We start from the raw sequence: 21148 nt of genomic DNA, 5'->3' as shown, positions 1-21148 counted from the left end.
ACATGAAAAGACAGAAGTATTTGAGTAAGCCTACCGCCATAGAAGACATGTTGTTAGATGTTTAGAACAACCTTCCAAGTTACTTCAAAAACCGGGTTCAAGTGTGCCTAGACCAATTTATGCAGTAAGGGTAGGTTCCTGCATATTTAATCCTCTGCAGATTTCACCAATTCATTCATAATAATTAAATATTTAGTGTGAAATCCACAGCATGGAAGCCTCTAAGGGGATGTTTACATGCTGTGGATTTCCTCTAGATCTGTTGCAGAAAATGTGCCGTGTTTCTGCACCAAAACAAATCAATGTACTTAAAATTGGTTGCAGATGTGCGTGTGAACATACCCAAAGGCCAGGGTCCAGCCGTACAAAAAATTTTTTCAGTGAATTAGTCAGCGCTAGAACCACTCAGACATTGCTGTATCCAAAGAAGGCAGTGTGCAACGGAATCCCATTGCCAGCATTGCGGAATTTCGAAACTGAATCTGGGAAATCTGTATAAAGTTTTTTTCAGGAACATATAGTAATCCTCCTATTAAAACAAATGATTCTATTGTTTCCTTACAGTCAGTGGTGTGTACAGTGGCCCTGTTATTTGTGTTATTTTTCATACTTTCCCAGTGCGTCCAGCATCATAATCATTTGGGTACAGGTAGAGAAGTTTAAGGAAAGCGTCCTCCATTATACAAAAAAGGCTTACTTTTCACATGCTCTCCTGCTCCTGCTAGAAGTTGATAAAAAACATGAAATGCTCTTTCATCCTTAGCTTGACGGATAGCTCGAGACTTTTCCAGTAAATCTTAAGAGCAGTTAAGGTTTAATACAAATAGAATGTGTAAACTAGATTTCATGCGAAAATGTGTTTTGCTTTCCATTTTCCTGTAAATAAAGCTTTATCATACAATGAACAATATGAAGTTCAGAAGTTTATATTGTTTGTGCTTCAATTCGTTACTGTACTTATTTTGCTGTACCGTATTTTTCGCCCTATAGGACGCACCCGCATATAAGATGCACCCAATTTTAAAGGTGCAAAATCTAGAAAAAAAAGATTCTGAACCCAACAGTGATCTTCAACCTGCGGACCTCCAGATGTTGCAAATCTACAACTACAAGCATTCCTGGACAGCCGTTGGCTGTCCGGGCATGCTAAGAGTTGTAGTTTTGCAAAAACTGGAGCTCCGCAGGTTGAAGACCACTGGATAGGAGGTAATACTCACGTGTCTCCTCCGCTCCTGACCCGTCACCGCTGCCCTGGATGTCGCTCCATCGCTGTCGCCGCGTCCCCAGGGAGTCCCCGACGCTCCGGACGTCTTCTTCCCCGGGATCCACGCTCTCCGTCGCCGTCATCACATCGCCGCCATCACGTCGCTACGCACGCCGCTCCTATTGGATGACAGGACGGCATGCGCGACGACGTGATGACGTCGAAGGAGAGCGCCGGCCATGAAGGGGATGCCAGCATGGAACAGACACCGAGGAGGCAGGTAAGGTCCCTCCCGGTGTCCTGTAAGCTGTTCGGGACGCCGCGACTTCACCGCGGCGGTCCCGAACAGCCCAACTGAGCAGCCAGGTTAGTGTCACTTTCCCTTCAGACACGGCGGTCAGCTTTGATCGCCGTGTCTGAAGGGTTAATACAGGGCATCACCGCGATTGGTGATGTCCTGTATTAGCCACGGGTCCCGGCCGTTGATGGCCGCAGGGACTGCCGCGATAGTTGTGTGTATTCGCCGCATAAGAAGCACCAACTTTTCCCCCCCAATTTTGGGGAAGAAAAAGTGCGTCTTAAACGGCGAAAAATATGGTAAGTGAATAAAAATAACTGTTGACTAAAAGCATGAAAACTTGTCCAGCAGAAGTCACACTCACAGATTTGCTACAATTATACCAAATCTATGCAAATTTTTGTGTATGCCAGGCTGATCCAGTCACTGCAAGTTACAATTAGGGGCTTTTACATGAGCTGATTACCAGCCAAAGGCCCTGTGATCAACCAACAAACACACATGCTTTTGACAAAACTAATAGGGGATATGCTGCAAAAAATTTATGGAAGTAAACAGCTACAATTTATTTAAAAAAAGTCTCCACAATCTCTAAGGTCGTTCTTCAACAATAAATGCTAGCAAGTACAAACCATTCTTTACATGACATTATAACAGCATGCTGTAAGGATACAGGTTTCGATGTTGGCTCCAACGATGTATCCAGCTACATCAAAATTAATTCTGATAAATTTTCCCTGTATAAGGTATAACAGTTTAATAAAACATAAGAAGTTATACAGAAAAATAATAAAACATTTAAAAATAATAAAAAAATAAGGAACATGATCATGAAGCTAGATTACCATGAACAAGTGTGGTTCAGCTCAGAGTTAGCAGTCTTATCCAGTAGGTGGAGCAAAACCCTCAAAACACAGTAGAGCTGCTTTGCCAATTTCACTCAATATTTCAACATTAATGTGTTTTATTAATGAAGATGTGTAAATGAGGAAAGTAATTATCGTATATACTTGAGTATAAGCCGAGTTTTTCAGCATGATTTTTCGTGCTGAATACGCCCCCCTCGGCTTATACTCGAGTGAACTCTCCGCCTGTCAATCCCTTCATCAGTGGTCTTCAACCTGCGGACCTCCAGATGTTGCAAAACTACAACTGCCAGCAAGCCCGGACAGCAATCGGCTGTCCGGGCATGCTGGGTGTTGTAGTTTTGAAACCTCTGGAGGTCCGCAGGTTGAAGACCACTGTGGCCTTAGTCATCATCCAGCCCCCCCCCCTTTTGTTTTGTAGTCACCTCCCCTCATCGGGAAGTTAGGGTGAGCTGGTCCGGGCCATCTATGCTGCAGGGACCGTCCGGTGGGGATGGTTAGTCGTTGCGGGTTGTCCATTTTCACCAGGGGGGCCTCTTCTCTGCGCTTTGGGCCCGGCCCCGGAGCAGTCACCTTGCCTTGACGACAATGCACAGGGACGTTCATGTGCAACGTCCCTGTGCGTCGTCATCAAGGCAACGTCACTAGTCCGGGCCCGAAGCGCGGAGCAGAGGCCCCCCCGGTGAAAATGGACAGCCCGCAACGACTAACCCTCCCCACCGGATAGTCCCTGCAGCATAGATGGCCTGGACCAGCTCACCCTAACTTCCCGCCGAGGGGAGGAGAGTACAAAAAAAAAGGGGGGCGGGGATGGATGATGACGAAGGCCGCAGTGGTCTTCAACCTGCGGACCTCCAGAGGTTTCAAAACTACAACACCCAGCATGCCCGGACAGTCACATGAGGGCGGAGCCATGACTTCATGATACTCCAGCCCCGTGATCGGCAGTCATCAGACCCGGAGTGATGTTCGCTCCGGGGCCTGATGAGAATGGGGTGCTGAGTGCGAGATAGGGGGGTCTCCAGCGGCGGGACCCAGCGCGATCAGGCAACTTATCCCCTATCCTTTAGATAGGGTATAAGTTTTCAGCACAGTAGTACCCCTTTAATAAGTACTGGAAGGATTAAGAGTGTTTAATAAAAGTAATTTACAAATGTTATTGTTTAACATTCTGGCACCAGTTGATTTAAAAAAAAAAAAAAAATAGTTTTCCACCGAAGTACCCCTTTAAAACCATTAAACAAGAATAAAGGGCTTTATCTATGCTTGTGATTGCATAAAGCAAGCTAAATCAGCAACAACACGTGACACACTTTGGGATTTAGCAAAGAGGGATCGCCATGGACAGTCACACTTCTCAATCAATATGCAAACATGGACAAAATTGTTGGTACCGTTTCTTTAAATAGAGAAACCCCTTGAAAAAACTTGAAATTTTCAAAAGTAATAATAAATAAACATATAATGAAAATTAAAATGAACTGATGAAAATTAGACTTTGCTTTTATACTGTGGTTCAACAAAATCATTTAACATAAATAAATAAATATGAACTTAGTATTTTGTTGCACAATCCGGAAGGTAGAAATAGTACCGGCACTGCTGTTAAATGTATAGCTTGTACAGGCAAGTCTGGCGTGCACCTCTGTTAAGGGGCTGTGCGGCGTTCAGACACCCGAACCATCCACTTCCTAATGCGGTGCTCAATCCTCCCAGTATTGCACAATAACAGTTCATAGAAGAGAAGAAAATGAGGAGGCACTCAAGTACAGATTCGTGGGGATCGGTATTCTTTATTCTCGGTGCACCATAATACAGCAATCGTGGGACGCCAGAGCGATGGAGTGCGGACCGTGACAATTGTTTCACGCCCCTCTGGGCATTTTCTTCTCTTCTATGAACTGTTAATATTTTGTTGCACAACCATTTGAGGCAGTCCCTGCAATCCAGCGATTTCTGTAACTCTCAATGAGACTTCTGCACTTGTCTCCAGGCATCTTGGCCCACTCCACATAAGATCTTGCTCCAGCTGTCTCAGGTGTGAAGAGTTCCTTCCCCAGACTGCAGGTATCTTGGCCACTCCTCATAAGATCCTGCTCCAGCTGTCTCAGGTGTGAAGAGTTCCTTCCCCAGACTGCAGGTATCTTGGCCACTCCACATAAGATCCTGCTCCAGCTGTCTCAGGTGTGAAGAGTTCCTTCCCTAGACTGCAGGTATCTTGGCCACTCCACATAAGATCCTGCTCCAGCTGTCTCAGGTGTGAAGAGTTCCTTCCCCAGACTGCAGGTATCTTGGCCACTCCTCATAAGATCCTGCTCCAGCTGTCTCAGGTGTGAAGAGTTCCTTCCCCAGACTGCAGGTATCTTGGCCACTCCACATAAGATCCTGCTCCAGCTGTCTCAGGTGTGAAGAGTTCCTTCCCTAGACTGCAGGTATCTTGGCCCACTCCTCATAAGATCCTGCTCCAGCTGTCTCAGGGGTGAAGAGTTCCTTCTCCAGACTGCAGGTATCTTGGCCCACTCCTCATAAGATCCTGCTCCAGCTGTCTCAGGTGTGAAGAGTTCCTTCTCCAGACTGCAGGTATCTTGGCCACTCCTCATAAGATCCTGCTCCAGCTATCTCAGGGGTGAAGAGTTCCTTCTCCAGACTGCAGGTATCTTGGCCACTCCTCATAAGATCCTGCTCCAGCTGTCTCAGGTGTGAAGAGTTCCTTCCCCAGACTGCAGGTATCTTGGCCACTCCTCATAAGATACTGCTCCAGCTGTCTCAGGTGTGAAGAGTTCCTTCCCCAGACTGCAGGTATCTTGGCCACTCCTCATAAGATCCTGCTCCAGCTGTCTCAGGGGTGAAGAGTTCCTTCCCCAGACTGCAGGTATCTTGGCCACTCCTCATAAGATCCTGCTCCAGCTGTCTCAGGTGTGAAGAGTTCCTTCCCCAGACTGCAGGTATCTTGGCCACTCCACATAAGATCCTGCTCCAGCTGTCTCAGGTGTGAAGAGTTCCTTCCCTAGACTGCAGGTATCTTGGCCCACTCCTCATAAGATCCTGCTCCAGCTGTCTCAGGGGTGAAGAGTTCCTTCTCCAGACTGCAGGTATCTTGGCCCACTCCTCATAAGATCCTGCTCCAGCTGTCTCAGGTGTGAAGAGTTCCTTCCCCAGACTGCAGGTATCTTGGCCACTCCTCATAAGATCCTGCTCCAGCTATCTCATGGGTGAAGAGTTCCTTCACCAGACTGCAGGTATCTTGGCCACTCCTCATAAGATCCTGCTCCAGCTGTCTCAGGTGTGAAGAGTTCCTTCCCCAGACTGCAGGTATCTTGGCCACTCCTCATAAGATCCTGCTCCAGCTATCTCAGGGGTGAAGAGTTCCTTCTCCAGACTGCAGGTATCTTGGCCACTCCACATAAGATCCTGCTCCAGCTGTCTCAGGTGTGAAGAGTTCCTTCCCCAGACTGCAGGTATCTTGGCCACTCCTCATAAGATACTGCTCCAGCTGTCTCAGGTGTGAAGAGTTCCTTCCCCAGACTGCAGGTATCTTGGCCACTCCTCATAAGATCCTGCTCCAGCTGTCTCAGGGGTGAAGAGTTCCTTCCCCAGACTGCAGGTATCTTGGCCACTCCTCATAAGATCCTGCTCCAGCTGTCTCAGGTGTGAAGAGTTCCTTCCCCAGACTGCAGGTTTCAGCTACTTGGACAGATGTTCAGTAGGATTCAGATAAGGGCTCATAGAAGGCCACTTCAGAATAGTCCAATATTTTTCTCTTATCCATTCTTGGGTGTTTTTAGCTTTGTGTTTTTGGGTCATTTGGCAGACGCATGACCTATGACTGAGACCAAGCTTCCTAACACTGGGCAGCACATTTCACTCCAGAATGTCGATAGTCTTGAGATTTCATTGCACCCTGTACAGATGCAAGACACCCTGTGCCAGATCCAGAAAAGCCGTCCGAAAACATTACTAAGCCTCTTCCATGCCTCACAGTATGTGCAGTGTTGTTTTCTTTGTAAGTTTAATTTTTACATCTGCGAACATAAAGCTGATGTGACTTGCCAAAAAGCTCCAATTGTGTTCATCTGTCCAAAGGCGATTCTCCCAGAAGTTGTGTGGTTTTTTCAATATGCAACCGGAAAATGACAGTCTCTTTTTATAAATTACTTTTAACAGTGGTGTCCTCCTCGGTCATCTTCCATTAAGTCCACTTTGGCTCAAACAGCGACAGCTGGTGCGATCTGACACTGATGTACCTTGACCTTGGACCTCGTCTAATGTCTTTGGAAGTTGTCTGGGCTCTGTGGTTACCATTTGTAATCAATTTTCCTCTTGTGGCCATGTCCGTGGACATTAAACTTCTGAATAATATGTGCAGCTGTAGTCACAGATGCATCAAGCAGATTTGAGATGGGATTATAGCATTAACCTTTAAAGGGGTACTCTAGTGGAAAAAAAAATTTTTAAATCAACTGGTGCCAGAAAGTTAAACAGATTTGTAAATTAATTATATTAAAAAATCTTTATCCTTCCAGTACTTATTAGCTGCTATATACAACAGAAAGTTATTTTCAGATTTCTTTTTTTTTCTGTCCACGGTGCTCTCTGCTGACACCTCTGTCCATATCAGGAACTGTCTTCATAGCAAACCTATGCTGGACAGTTCCTCATACGGACAGAGGTGTCAGCAGAGAGCACTGTGGACAGATAAAAAAAGAAAGGAGCTTTCTCTGTAATATACAGCAGCTGATAAGTACTGAAAGGATAAAGATTTTTTTAATAGAAGTAATTTACAAATCTGTTTAACTTTCTGTCACCAGTTGATTAAAAAACTTTTTTTTCCCACCAGAGTACCCCTTTTAACATCCTTGTCTATATTTTTTTTTATACCAGTTCAGAGACACTGATTACAAGTTTGGAGACACCTGTGTCACTATTGTCAAATCATTTATTTTCTATGGATACCATCATTTTTTGTCCAGAACAGTTTCAATATTTAGTTGAATCAAAATTCAAAAGCAAAGCCTGATTTTCATCAGTTAATGTTCAGTAAAATTGTATTCATTATTACCCTTGTCAGTATAAAGTTCAAGAGTATTGTGTTTTTTTCTGTCTTTAATGGAAGGGTACCAACAATTCTGCCCCTTTCTGTATATGTCAATATACATACTGGACCTCTGTTAAGAAATTTAGGGGTTAACACTTAGTGGGTGCAATAAAATGCACTTGTAAAAGCTCCCAACATTTAAAGGGCCTGATGTAGTAACAGGCTTCCTTCAATATTCACTGTGGGAGTTATGTTCCATAACCCCTAAAAAAATGAAAACAGACAGATGAAAAGACTGTCCACTTACAAATCGTGAAGAGTTATCGTTTTTCACAGTCTTGGCATTGCCGAAAGCTTCTAATATGGGGTTTGCTTGCAGAAGCTGGTGCTCAAGTTCTCCCTAAGAAAAATAAAAAACAATATGGCAACAAAACACAGCAACTTATGTAATGTATTCAGGGGGTCATTTCTGAAGAATGTGATTTTTTTGAAGAGTAAACCTAAATTAAAAATGTTGTGTATGGCTAATTAACACAATTATATGTCCAACAGATATAAGCCAGATACATTTAAATATAGACATCTAAAAGACCTCTATTAGGCTGGAATTCCACTTGTTCTTTTGGGGGAAAAAACGCCAAGAAAAACGCCAATTCTGCCGCATGGCCTTTTTCGGCCAAAAAACATCGAAAAAAGTGAAACACACACTTTATTAAAAAAAATGATTAAAATTTCTTTATAAAAAATTAACATTTCGTTAAATACATTATTTCCCGTCCCTACTGCATCCTTTTTTTTTTTTTTGGTAAGACGCCAAAGGGGCCAAAAATGCAACTTCAACTCAAATGCAAACGCCAGAAAAAACGTCAGACGCAGGACATTGCACTGGGTTTTTTCTGGCGTTCTTTCTGGTGTTTTTTTCTGTGAAAAAAACGCAGGGAAAAAATCAAGTGGAATCCTAGCCTTAAAGGTTAAACCAGGTGTCCCACTTTTTAAGCCCCCTAAAAAAACTGCTGTTTAGAGAATGCACATGGCTAACATAGAATGTTATCCCTGTGCATCAGCTACTCGTCAATTGGTTGAGTGAGGCGAATACGTTATTCCAAGGCTCACAAGCTCAGCAACATCTGGATTTCCCACACGCTCATTATTTTCTCCACCAAGTATGCACTAATGTTTAGATATTTTGTATAGAGATCAGTGATTTAACTTTTTATGGCTATATCTAATGTATCTGTCTAATGACAGATGGACTTAGAGGAAATAAACTAAATGCCTCCAAAAACTCACACTGGACAAATGGAACAGCATATAACCACTGGGTGGAAACCTATGGTAGTGCTGCTAAGATATACAAACTACTACACTGAGCTTTCTTTAGACCTCACTGTAACTTAAGAACAGACAAGAAACCTAAAACTATCCCTGGAACCTGAGAGTCCACTTGTTAATGATGCTGGTTATTCCGCATTGTTTGTTTTACCCTGCAGCAGTATATTAAATTGTGTACAAAACATACACAGAGACTGTCTGCTCCCAACACAACTTGAAATCCAGTCCGGTAGCCATTTTTTACCAAATAAAAAATTGCTCATGATTACATGCTTTCTATTATATGGCCAGGATTGAGGTTATGTTAAAGAAAAAAAAAAACACTAGGTAATTATGATTTTCCTAAAATTCATATATGCTCCCCAACATATGTGGGATCCTTGGAGTATAAATAAACTCTGTCCCTGTCAGGTCACTGCAGCACCAGGTGGATTGAGTTTCAAAAGAGCATGTTAGAAAGTCAGAGGTGCTCTAGTATGTAAACCATAATTTACTTGTATATCATGGAGAAATCTGCTATTTGTTACCCTATTATAATAATTTAGTATTTTTAACCAATTCACTGTAGCCTGCAGGTAAAGCACATAGTTCCAAAATGTGGAATAACCTGTATCTTGTTCTCTTAGGGTACAAAACACACATAGTAGTAAATGTTTGTAGACATTTACAAACAAAATGTTTAGGTCATAGAGAAAAATGTATGTAATGTAACTTGTAGAATGAATGTAAACATAAAAACATAGAAAAGAAAAAATAAGGAGAAATTGCATAATATAAACTGAAACAATATAAGTGTTACTCACATATGACATAGCACTGGAGTTCTGGTGGGAAAACCACACATAACCGTGATGGGAAAACAAGCACAAAACAAATGTTAATGAATGTTAATGTTAATAAAAAGACAACATAAATATCCAATCAAATGATAAAGATAAATCTTTTAATGACTGATGCTGATGCTGTGACAGGGATAAAAGAACATGGACACGACTGATGCTATGTGATGGCAAATAAAAGTGCTTGCGTATCAATAGAATGAGGCCAAAGTCTGTTTTACAGTCTGGTTCATTGGATAACATAATACAGTCTCAAGTACAAACTCCAAACTACTTTAGATAATGACCTGAAGCGGGGCTGCACCAGCCACAATTTACACACAAATCCGTGCTTTTAGGGCCTGCCACAGTTTCCTGTGACCACAACAAGCTCTAGCTCTGGGATTTTATGGCTTTTTTCCCCCAATTGACTTCAATGTGGAAAACGATCTACAAAAGCCATATGTGTCATACCTTCCAGACATGAGATTTTCAATAGGAAAGAATTCTAGGAATATCTCATTAAAACCAAACACTCTTCCACCAATAACAGCAAAAAATTATGTACAAAGAAATCGTTCTTCTGCAGACAGGGGCATGGGACTCAAATGGACCTCTCTTCACTGCACTGTATATTCTATCTATACTGGCATAGTCATTTTTCTTAGCTGTCCTATGATTGTATGGGTTTACTATTCTATAAACAATGTGCCTCTGTGCTACAGTTTACATACCTAGTGGTTTTCTGTTTAATGAGGATGTATTCTTAGGGTAGGGTCACGCAATAGCATATACCATATATACTCGAGTATAAGCCGAGTTTTTCAGCACGATTTTTCATGCTGAAAACACCCCCCTCGGCTTATACTCGAGTGAACTCTCCGCCTGTCAATCCCTTCATAAGTGGTCTTCAACCTGCGGACCTCCAGATGTTGCAGAACTACAACTCCCAGCATGCTGGATGAACATGAACGGCCCTGTGCGTAGTCGTCAAGGCAACGTCATTAGTCCGGGGCTGGGCCCGAAGTACGGAGAAGAGGCCCCCCCGGTGAAAATGGACAGCCCAGAATGACTAACCATCCCCACCGGACGGTCCCTGCAGCATAGATGGCCCAGACCAGCTCACCCTAACTTCCCGCCGAGGGGAGGTCAGTACAAAACAAAAGGGGGGGGCTGGATGATGAAGGCCGCAGTGGTTTCAAAGGTTCAGAGGTTTCAAAACTACAACACCCAGCATGCCCGGACAGCCGATGGCTGTCCAGGCATGCTGGGAGTTGTAGTTTTGCAACATCTAGAGGTCTACCGGTTGAAGACCACTGATGAAGGGATTGACAGGCGGTGATGATGAAGGGGGGGGGGATGATGACGGGGGTCTGGATGATTACATGGAGGGATGATGTATTTCCCACCCTAGGCTTATAGTCGAGTCAATAACTTTTTTTTTTTTTTTTTTTTTTTTTTTTTTTTTTTTTTTTTTTTTTTTATATATTTTTTTTTTTACCTGTTTTTGAGGTAAAGTTAGGGGCCTCGGCTTATATTCGGGTCGACTTATACTCGAGTATATACGGTACTCTGAGTATTTTGATGGCTATTTTCTGCAGCCGATTTTGCTACCCATTGACCATATGGATAGGAAAATATGCAGCAGCAAATGCACAGCAAAATATGTAGCATATACGTTACATGAGACCCTATTCCTATAGTTGAAATTCCGTATGAATCTCTAGTGATCCACAATAATTGATTGTACGTTTTTTTCCCTTTATTGACTTTAATGTGGAAAACTACACATGAAAGGCATGTGTTTCATACCTACCAGACATACCTATAAGATTTTTAATAGGAAAGAATTCTAAGAATATTTAATTCCAACCAAACACTTTATCCACTGATGTACAAACAAGGTGTTATGTTGCAGGTTTTCTGGAGCAGATAGATTCATGGCTCTACTCAGTTGAAAACATCATTTAATAACCTGCTGATTTGTCCACTGACAAAGAAATGATCCGTCTATAATTTTAATGGTATGTCTATTTGAACAGTGAGAGACAGAATAACCAAAAAAAATCCAGAACAACGCATAAATTACAAATTAATTAGCATTTTACTTAGTAAAAGTGGTATTTTAGCTCCTATCAATCCCATCTGAGGGGTTAAAGGCGGGCATCAGTGCGATCGCTGCTTTCTGCCATTATCGGCGGGTCCCTGGCTACTGATAGCAGAGGGAACCTGTGCATGAGAGGTTGGAGAGTGCTCCTAATCTCATCTTGTTTCTTTAAAAAAACACCTGGGAGCCAGAGATCTTTATGAATGATAGGGGATAAAAAACGTATTTCACTGAGTACAATGCCAATCATTTCATAACTTATTTAAAATGAATTTTTCTGTTGTTATTCGGTCTCTCACTGTTCATATAAACCTACCATTACAATTATTGACTGATCATTTTTTTGTCAGTGGGCAGACATCAGCAGGGGATCAATCTTTTCTTGACTGTAAGGAAATATTAGCTGTCAAATTATTATACAAGGATATACTGTAATACACAGTGACCCCTCGACCTACGATGGCCCGGACATACGATAATTTCAACATGCGATGGCCTCTCAGAGGCCATCGCATGTTGAAGGCAGCATCAACATACGATGCTTTTGTATGTCGGCCATCGCATAAACGGCTATCCGGCAGCGATGACTGCTTCAGCTGCCACCGGATAGCCGTTTACGGTGCCCCGTGTGGTCCGCTGACGATCACTTACCTGTCCTCGGGGCTCCGGCACGTCCTCTTTGGGATCCCCTGCATCGTCGGCGCTCTCCATCGACGTCATCACGTCGCTGCGCACGTCGTCCCATCATCCAATAGGAGCGGCGTGCGTAGTGACGTGATGGCGGCGACGTGAGAGCGCGGATGTTGGGGAAGCAGAGGCTTTGCCGGAGCTTCGGGGACACCTCAGGGACGCGGCGACAGAGATGGACGGCGACATCCCGGGCAGCGGTGACGGTCCGGAGCGGCGGGGACACGTGAGTACAACTTCCTCTAACAGTGGTCTACAACCTGCGGACCTCCAGATGTTGCTAAACTACAACACCCAGCATGCCCGGACAGCCAACGGCTGTCCGGGCATGCTGGGTGTTGTAGTTTTGCAACATCTGGAGGCCCGCAGGTTGTAGACCACTGTCCTATACTTTACATTGCACGGATCCCTCAACATGCGATGGTTTCAACAAACGATGGTCCATTTGGAACGGATTACCATCATATGTTGAGGGACCGCTGTATCTTTAATACTGTGCTGAATACAGACAGCTGTTACCTTTTAATGTCCATTGAAGAAAAACTGACAGCTTATTCACCCGCACTAAACCCAATACATTGGATTATAGTGCGGGTAAACAGCTTTAAAAAGAAGGGTTACTGGCCATTTATATTTATTTATTTATTTATACTTTTATATTTGGCTCACTGAGCTTCCCTGCCTTCTCCATATTCCCTGCCTGCCTGCTCCTCTCATGAATATGCAAATGTTTTCACTAGCCTGCTGGTGGGGGTAAGCTCTCTGTTCTTTGAGCAAAGCACAGGCACTGCCTTCCAGATGTAGGAGCAGGGCTTTCACCCCCACCGGTAGGCTCTCTTGTCTCATGGCCTGATGAAGCTGCGCATGCGCAGCGAAACGCGTTGCATTCAATAAAACCATTGATTCTATCCTGTCTCCTTACGGTTCCTCTCTGCGCCGGACTAACTCCTGAATTTATGGTCATCCTTTCCTGGTTCTAGTGATGTGAGAGGGAAGATATAGTCATATTCAGCAAGGGAGCAGGCCAGGCAGTAATTATTGACGAGGCAGGCGAGCCGGCTCAAAGCTGGCAATAGCTACAAAATGTAAATGGGCAGAACTCAAGAAATAATTCCCCAAAAAATGTGAGTAACTGTCTGAATATGCTAATATCTTCCCTCTCAAGTCACTAGAATGTGAGAGCCTACCGGTGGGGGTGAACACTCTGCTCTTACACCCGGAAGGCAGCAGTGCCTGTGCTTTACTCAGAGATAAGAAAGCTCACTCCCACTGGCAGGCTACTGGGTAAATTTGCATATTCATGAGAGGGGCTGGCCAGGCAGTGAATATGGAGAAGACAGGGGAGCTCAGCGAGCTGGCTTCCCGCCTCTATTGCTCAAAGCAATATAGCTACGGAAATATAAACAGCCAGGAAATACTTCATCAAAATATGTAAGCAACCCTTTTCAGAGCTGTTTACCTGCACTATAACCCAATATATTGGGTTTAGTGCTGATGAAATAGCTGTCAGTTACCTGACCAAATAAAAAATAAAGTAACATTTCAGGTAAGTCAAAAGTAAGGAGCCACCCAAAGCATCTTCCAAACTATAGAGGCCCATACACACTATAATATAATGTTTTTCTGGGTTCAGCAAACAAACAATGAGAAATTTAGGTAACGTCTTACATTTTAGCTTAAAGGGGTTATTCAGGAGAATTTTTTTTTTTATTTATCAACTGGTTCCAGAAAGATAAAAAGATTTGTAAATTACTTCTATTAAAAAATCTTAATCCTTTCAGTAATTATGAGCTTCTGAAGTTGCATTGTTCTTTTCTGTCTAAGTGCTCTCTGATGACACCTATCTGTGCAGTTCCCGAGACAGACAGAGGTGTCAGCAGAGAGCACAGTTTTCAGACAGAAAAGAACAACTCAACTTCAGCAGCTGATAATTATTGGAAGGATTAAGATTTTTTAATAGAAGTTTTTTACAAATCTGTTTAACTTTCTGGAGCCGGTTGATATATATATATAAAAAAAAAATTCCCCTGGAATACCCCTTTAAACTATGTCCTCTGGTGAGGCCTAAGAATAACCATGCTCATGATGGTATGGCCCCAGCAGAAAAAGACTGAAAAGCTCTGCACTAGAATAATGTCAGCAAATCCTGACTGTTCCTCCATAGCAGATATTTGGAGGAAAGTATTGGGCATTTTGGATTCCTTCATTCTAACAGGAGACAAGATGCTAGCTGTATAAACGATTGCCCAAGAAGAGAAGCATTATTAGAATTGGCATACATATATTTTTCCCTATCCTTTGTTATCTTAAAATCTAAAAGTTCCAATTTTAAACAGGTCATATTCCTGACTTTTGACTTAACCCATAGTTGGCACTCTCCAAATATCCTAGGTTAGGTTCATATCTAGGACTCTGCTAAGCTACTGAAAAGATATTCATGGAATAGCATGACTACCGTTGTGCTAGTGGCATGCATTACACAAATCATGCAAGGTGGACATGACTTCAACTTGCCTTGTGTTTGACAGATTTGAAAGATTCCATCTGCTATTAGTAAAGTGCACAAGATAATCAACAAAGACTGTTAGTAACCCAAAACTGCAGAGCCCACTGCTGACTGACAAGATTGTAGAGCATTGCTACACAAAGTAACATACCGTATTTATCAGGGTATAACACGCACCAGCCTATAACACGCACCCTCATTTTTCCAAGGAAATTTTGGTAAAAAAGTTTTTTCTACCAAAATATCCTTGGAAAAATGAGGGTGCATGTGTGTGCAGGTGTACCTCAATAAACTGTTTTTGGCGGCTTCTGCAGTTCAATGATTTAAAGCAAGCGCTTTAAATCATTGACGTGCAGTGGCTTCTGTGGGGCCAGAGTACCGCTGCTCTATTCCCTCCCCATCCCCGGTTTTATAGTTAAATATCCCGCCGCCGCCACTGCCCAATTCCTCCCCGTCCCCGGTTTTATAGTTATATGTCCCGCCACCGCCATTGCCCAATTTCCTCCCCGTCCCCGGTTTTATAGTTACATGTGCCCTGGGGACTGAGGTCCTTTATGCTCCAGCGGTCTCCTGATCTGTCACTGTGCGCCGCGCACTGACTGACGTCGTGTTGAGGACGTCACTCGTCATTACGCAGCGCACAGTGACAGATCAGGAGACCGCCGGAGCAGCGGCGGGATATTTAACTATAAAACGGGGACGGGGAGGGAATTGTGCCGTGGCGGCGACTGAATATTTAACTATAAAACCCGGGGACGGGGAGGGAATTGGGCAATGGCGGCGGGACATATAACTATAAAACCGGGGACGGGGAGGGAATCGGGCAGTGGCGGCGGCGGGACATAACTATAAAACCGGGGACGGGGAGGGAATCGGGCAGTGGCAGTGGGACTCTGGCCAGGCAGAAGCTGCTGCAGTTCAATGATTTAAAGCGCCCGCTTTAAATAATTGAACTGCAGCGGCTTTTGCGTGGTCACAAACAGTCTATCGGTGTATAACACGCAGATAGACTTGAGGCTAAAAATGTTAGCATAAAAAATGCGTGTTATACGCCGATAAATACGGTAATCTTTAGGCAGCAATTGGGCTGTTTAATATTTATGTATACACTGTAATGTTCAAATATTCCAAAACACAATTCATGCAGCATGTGTGATTTAACTTTGAAACGTGCGCACATATAAAATAAAGAAGGAATTACTGTTTACATATTAGATGTTTTCATGTTTGCTGTCTGCAGTAGGGGACTGGTCCAAGAAGAAACCGGATTCTATGCAGGCCCGTTTACCTTTTACTGAACCAACATAAAGATCATACATTTATTGTGCTTGCATGTTGTCACTTGGGGCTTTTTGATACCCCTTAGTAGTCTGTATATTTTGAAGTTGTCATCTTTTATATATTTTGGACACATAAAATAACTGTGCTACTTCATATTATTAAATGTGAGCACCAGCAATTCCCAGCCGAATCAGATGACAGCACCAATTGTAACAGAAGAGATCACTGGCAAATTTGAGTACCTACTAAAAAAATCGATAGGAATAAAGAAGACCTATGAGTGACAGCCTCTCTTATAAAAATTCAGTCATACTGTATATTGTTTCTTCACTTTATCAACAGTGGGGCTTTAATGCTGTAGTGACTGGCATGCCATTAAAGTCTAATATGGAAAGCTATTAAACCTATTAATATCTAAGTTTACATCATGCGGACTATGGGGAAGTACACATATGTAAACAACCCCCATTTCCGGACATCCGTTAATAATAGGAGGATGGGGCACTACGTGCACTCTACTAGTTTAGCTTTGTTTATAACATTTCCCCAGGACAATATAAATAAGATATTTTTAAGAGAGTAAACCTTGAGCTACAAGCAGTGTAATATGTTTGCTTATAATCAGAGCATGCGTGAGTAAGGACTTTTATACACCAGAATCTTATGGATATCAATTTTTTTAAAGAAATAATGTTAAAAATGTCTTGGAAACACCGAGGAACACCCCTAAAATTGTCACTTTTGGGTGGGAATATTGTATTAAAATCTTCAGACACTTTCACTTTTTTCACATTTTTCTATGTTACAGCCTTGTGCTAAAACAAAAATAAAAGAATCAAGTTTCCCCCATAATTCTGCACTCAACCCCTTCATCATGGCAAAGTTAAAACTGAATTTTAGAAATATTTTTTTTTTCAAATTCAAAGGAAGTTTATTTAATAAACGTAAACATGACAAAGAGTAGAATACAATGACATGATTGACCTTGCAAGGCATACATTTTCAAGCAAGTCAATAATCACTACAAAACTCCATCAATCTGGGCTTTATGGTAGAGTGGCCACAAAGAAGCCTCTCCTCAGGAGATGTCTGATGTTTTCTAAAAGCACCCAAAGGACTCTGGTCTGATGAAACCAAAATTTTACTTTCTGGCCTCAATTCTAAGCATCTTGTCTGAAGGAAACAAGGCACTGCTCATTAGCTGTCCAACACCATGCCTTCAATAAGGCATGGTGGTAGTGGCAGCATCATGCTGTAAGGGTTTTTCAGCGGCTGAAACAGGGAGACTGTCAGGATTGAGGGAAGACTGAATTGAGCAAAATATTTTTAATATAAAACTGATCCAGACTGCTCTGGACCTTAGGCTAAGCCAAAGGTTCACCTTTCAAAAAGACAATGACCCTAAGCACACAGTCAAGACAACACATGGAAGAAAAGGAGTAGTCTAGTGCAGACTATTCCTCCACCATTGTGCCCGGGCTGAAAAAAAATGAAAATAAACTTTCAACTATGTAGTGAGTAAAGGGTCTGAATACGTATGTCCTTGCAAAATGTTAGTTTTTCCTTTCTAACATTCAGTTTTCACTTTGTCATTAGGCGGTATTGAGAGCAGAATGATGAGGTTAAAACTTAAAGCGTACCTGTCATAGTGCAAAAAAAAAAAAAACACACAAAAAAAAGTGATATGTTACTCAGTACCTAATCCTGATCATGTACATATCATTTTTATGTGTCTAGGACCTATATATCCTTAATATATATTGGCCTTTATATGAGGCTCACTTGTTTTTAGTTCTTTCCTTCTGAGAGGGCGTGTCCGTCTCTCTCCCTCACTGTGATGACTCATCTGCTCTAAATCGGGGAGCAGCCTGGCAGTCTGCAAATCACTGCACAGTAGTTTTTATTTATATATTTTCTATATGTTCCTAGTAAAGCTGGATGCTAATCAACATAGGGCAAGATTTATCAAAACCTGTGCCAAGAAAAGTTGACCAGTTCCCGCCAGCAACCAATCAGATTCCTTCTTTAATTTTTAAATAGGCCTGTGAAAAATGAAAGAATCAATCTGACTGGTTGCTATGGGCAACTGGTCAGCTTTTCCTTTGCACAGGTTTTGATAAATCTACCTCATAGCTCTCATTATGTGTGTAATTCAGCTTTCACAGACTCCTGAATGTCAGATCAGCTTCTTTGTCATTCAGGAGTCAGAAAAAGCTCTGGCTGTTCAAGCATGCTGGGAGTTGTAGTTTTGCATTGCAACAGCTGGAGCTGCAGTGTTTGTAAAGCACTGTGTTAGAGCAGTGTTGTCTTTAGCTGTTGCAAAACTACAACTCCCAGTATGCCAACACATCCTTTGTCTGTAGTTTTGCAAGAGCTGGATGCACACAGCTGGAGAATACACAGCTCTAAAACAGAGTTTTACAAAGATTGTACCCCCAGCTGTTGTAAAACTACAACTCCCATCATGGGAGTTGTAGTTTAAGAACAGCTGAAAGCTGTAGTGGTGCAATTGTGATCTCCTATACTGGATACCAACATGCTTTACGGCCAGTATCCAGTATGCTGCAAAATAAAGAGTAGTCTGTCTGCATAAAGACAGATGACCCTTAGTGGTGGCTATTTTCATTTTAGAATTTTTAGTAAAATAGACATTTTTTTAAATAAATGTATATTTAAATGTAATCTTCTCAGTAGTACTAGAAAATACAAAAAGTTTTTCACAATGACAGTGCCTCTTTAAATTTTGTTGATTTTAGCACAAGGCTGCAACAAAATGTGAAAAAGAGGATAGAGTGTTATGACTTTCCTATTTCACTCTAAATCATACATTTTTGCAGCACAGTTTTCAAGACCTTCCCATCAATACTGTTGGTAAGTATGGGTTGTAAACTGTAAGCTCTCACAGGCCGGGCCTTCTCTCACTCTATATCAATCTGTCATTTACGGTTTCATGTTCACTGCACATGCATTTGTACGGCCTATGTACAGCACCCTGAAACTAAAGGGGCTCAAAAATAATAATAATAATCATAATAATCTATGTGTATTTAGGCAGACTAGATGGATCAGAGGATTGTTATCTGCCGACACATTTTATGATTCTATGTTTCTATGTACTGAACTGGTAAATTACAAGCTGTGAGAACATTTTTATTGGGCATCAGATACTGTTAGGCTTAGTTTCCACTTGGTTTTTTTTCTGGCAGTTTTTGGATATCTGCCACTGTAGTTTTTGAGCCAAAGCCAGAAGTGGATTCAAAAGGAATAGGACATATAAAGGAAGTACTTATACTTCTCCTCCCTTATGGATCCACTTCTGACTTTGGCTCAAAAACTGCAGTGGCAGTATTCCAAAAACTGGCAGAAAGAAAACCAAGTGGAAACTTAGCTTCTTAGTTAATTATACACTGAGGCAGGTTATGGGGTGACCAGTGATTAGCCGGGCAGGCATTTCCTGGCCATACAAAACATCATAGGAAGCAGAAAGCAACAGGGGATTATGGCAGGTAAAAGTGCCCTCTTTTTAGTGTTTACAGCAATGAAAGTCCAATTGCTATACCCAGAAAACCCCTTTATTTTCTTGGGGAACCTCTCTAACTACTATCTTTTATCTCGTTTGGTTAGGCTATGTTCATACGTAGCAGGCTTGCTGGAGACATTTCTGTTACTTTCCCATTCATATGGATGGGGCCTGTAGAAATCTATGCGCATGCTGCAGAAATCTGTCAATTTTACTTATTGAAATCATTTTGGTGTATTTTCTCCTTCAGTTTTTTTAATAATATTTGTTATTGTAGAAACTCGGGGGGAGATTTATCAAAACCTGTGCAGAAGAAAAGTTGACCAGTTGCCCAGAGCAACCAACCAGATCGCTTCTTTCATTTTGCAGAGACCTTGTCAAAAATATAAGAAGGGATCCGATTGGTTGCTATGGGCAACTAGTCAACCTTTCCTCTGCACAGGTTCCGATAAATCTCCCTATATATCCGCATTTTGTGCCATATAGGAAACGTACAAAAAAAAGTGTCTGTTTTTCATAATATTTCTATTTTATTATCAAAATATTGCACTAAAATAAACATTTTAAAGTGGATTCAATTTTCGATTACCATCATTTTGGTCTATAATTTTGGGTTTTCAGGGCAGAACTATCTCTCTGGTTTTAGCTTGAAGTTGCAGTCTTTATTTTCTCTATGGAGAATTGCTGCACAGTCATATGTGGACCAGCCCAACAATTGCACTGGACAGTCCACAGGCTGTTTAGAGACTGCACCAATTACATACCTTATTTAATGGAAATATAATAAGGGATACTCAATGATTATAGCTATTATATCAGGATGATTTACTGCACAATTTCATATCTAAATGGAAGGCTTTCATAAAGTAAATGTAATAAGACCGTTGTTATTGTAAGGATTTGTGCAGTATGCCTGTTTTCTACATTTATCCAACACAAAAGGAAACCTAAACAGACATCTTACCTCTTTACGGCCCTTGTGTGAAGAGGCAACATGAGCCAAGAACTGGATTACTTTCTTTGTGTTCTCTGTTTTTCCTGCTCCGGATTCTCCACTGTAAATTTATAATGTATGAGGAAGAAGTGAAATAAAAGTACACTACTCTGTACAATGGTTCATATAATAGGCTCCCTTATAGCGTATATACACCTCTGAACACCATTTTTCTGATTATATATAGAACTATACAAGACATTTTTAACTACATTGTATTATTTATCTTGTATTGATCCTGATGTGATGTCCCAGTGCAGGTACACGGTCCTGTACTACCCTTAGGCCCTGTCAGGTTGAGTCCCTCAGTGACCTTGGGGCTCCCCTGCAAGGTCTCCCCCTGTTGTCTCCCTGTTGTTTTATATTGTGTGTATGTTACTTTAATGCATAGACAGTATGTAAAGATAGTATAAAGGACCTGTGGGAGGTCTCAAGGACCTGTGAGTAAGCCTGTCACATGTTATGCAGTCACATGATTTGTTGTCACATGTACTCCCAGA

At 42.0% G+C, this 21148-nt stretch overlaps 1 protein-coding gene across 10 annotated transcripts in view; it reads right to left on the bottom strand.

The window, feature by feature from the left end:
• The window catches only part of LOC130294253 (myosin-10-like), a 312827-nt gene that overhangs the window by 159740 nt on the left and 131939 nt on the right, over positions 1–21148 (bottom strand). For 6 of the 10 annotated variants that reach the window (XM_056543843.1, XM_056543842.1, XM_056543841.1 and 3 more), the window contains exons 5-10: positions 20619–20709; positions 14862–14894; positions 9539–9559; positions 7711–7803; positions 2176–2239; positions 698–796 (exon numbers count right to left, since the gene is read on the bottom strand). In XM_056543843.1, coding sequence (XP_056399818.1) covers positions 698–796; positions 2176–2239; positions 7711–7803; positions 9539–9559; positions 14862–14894; positions 20619–20709 — 401 coding nt within the window. The remainder of the gene's footprint in view (positions 1–697; positions 797–2175; positions 2240–7710; positions 7804–9538; positions 9560–14861; positions 14895–20618; positions 20710–21148) is intronic. The other 4 variants (XM_056543846.1, XM_056543850.1, XM_056543844.1 and 1 more) reach the window with 3 other exon arrangements.

Source organism: Hyla sarda, chromosome 10, assembly GCF_029499605.1.
Source record: "Hyla sarda isolate aHylSar1 chromosome 10, aHylSar1.hap1, whole genome shotgun sequence".
NCBI lineage: Eukaryota > Metazoa > Chordata > Amphibia > Anura > Hylidae > Hyla > Hyla sarda.
Note: the sequence above shows the minus strand (reverse complement) of the source record. Positions and strands in the feature narration are given on the sequence as shown.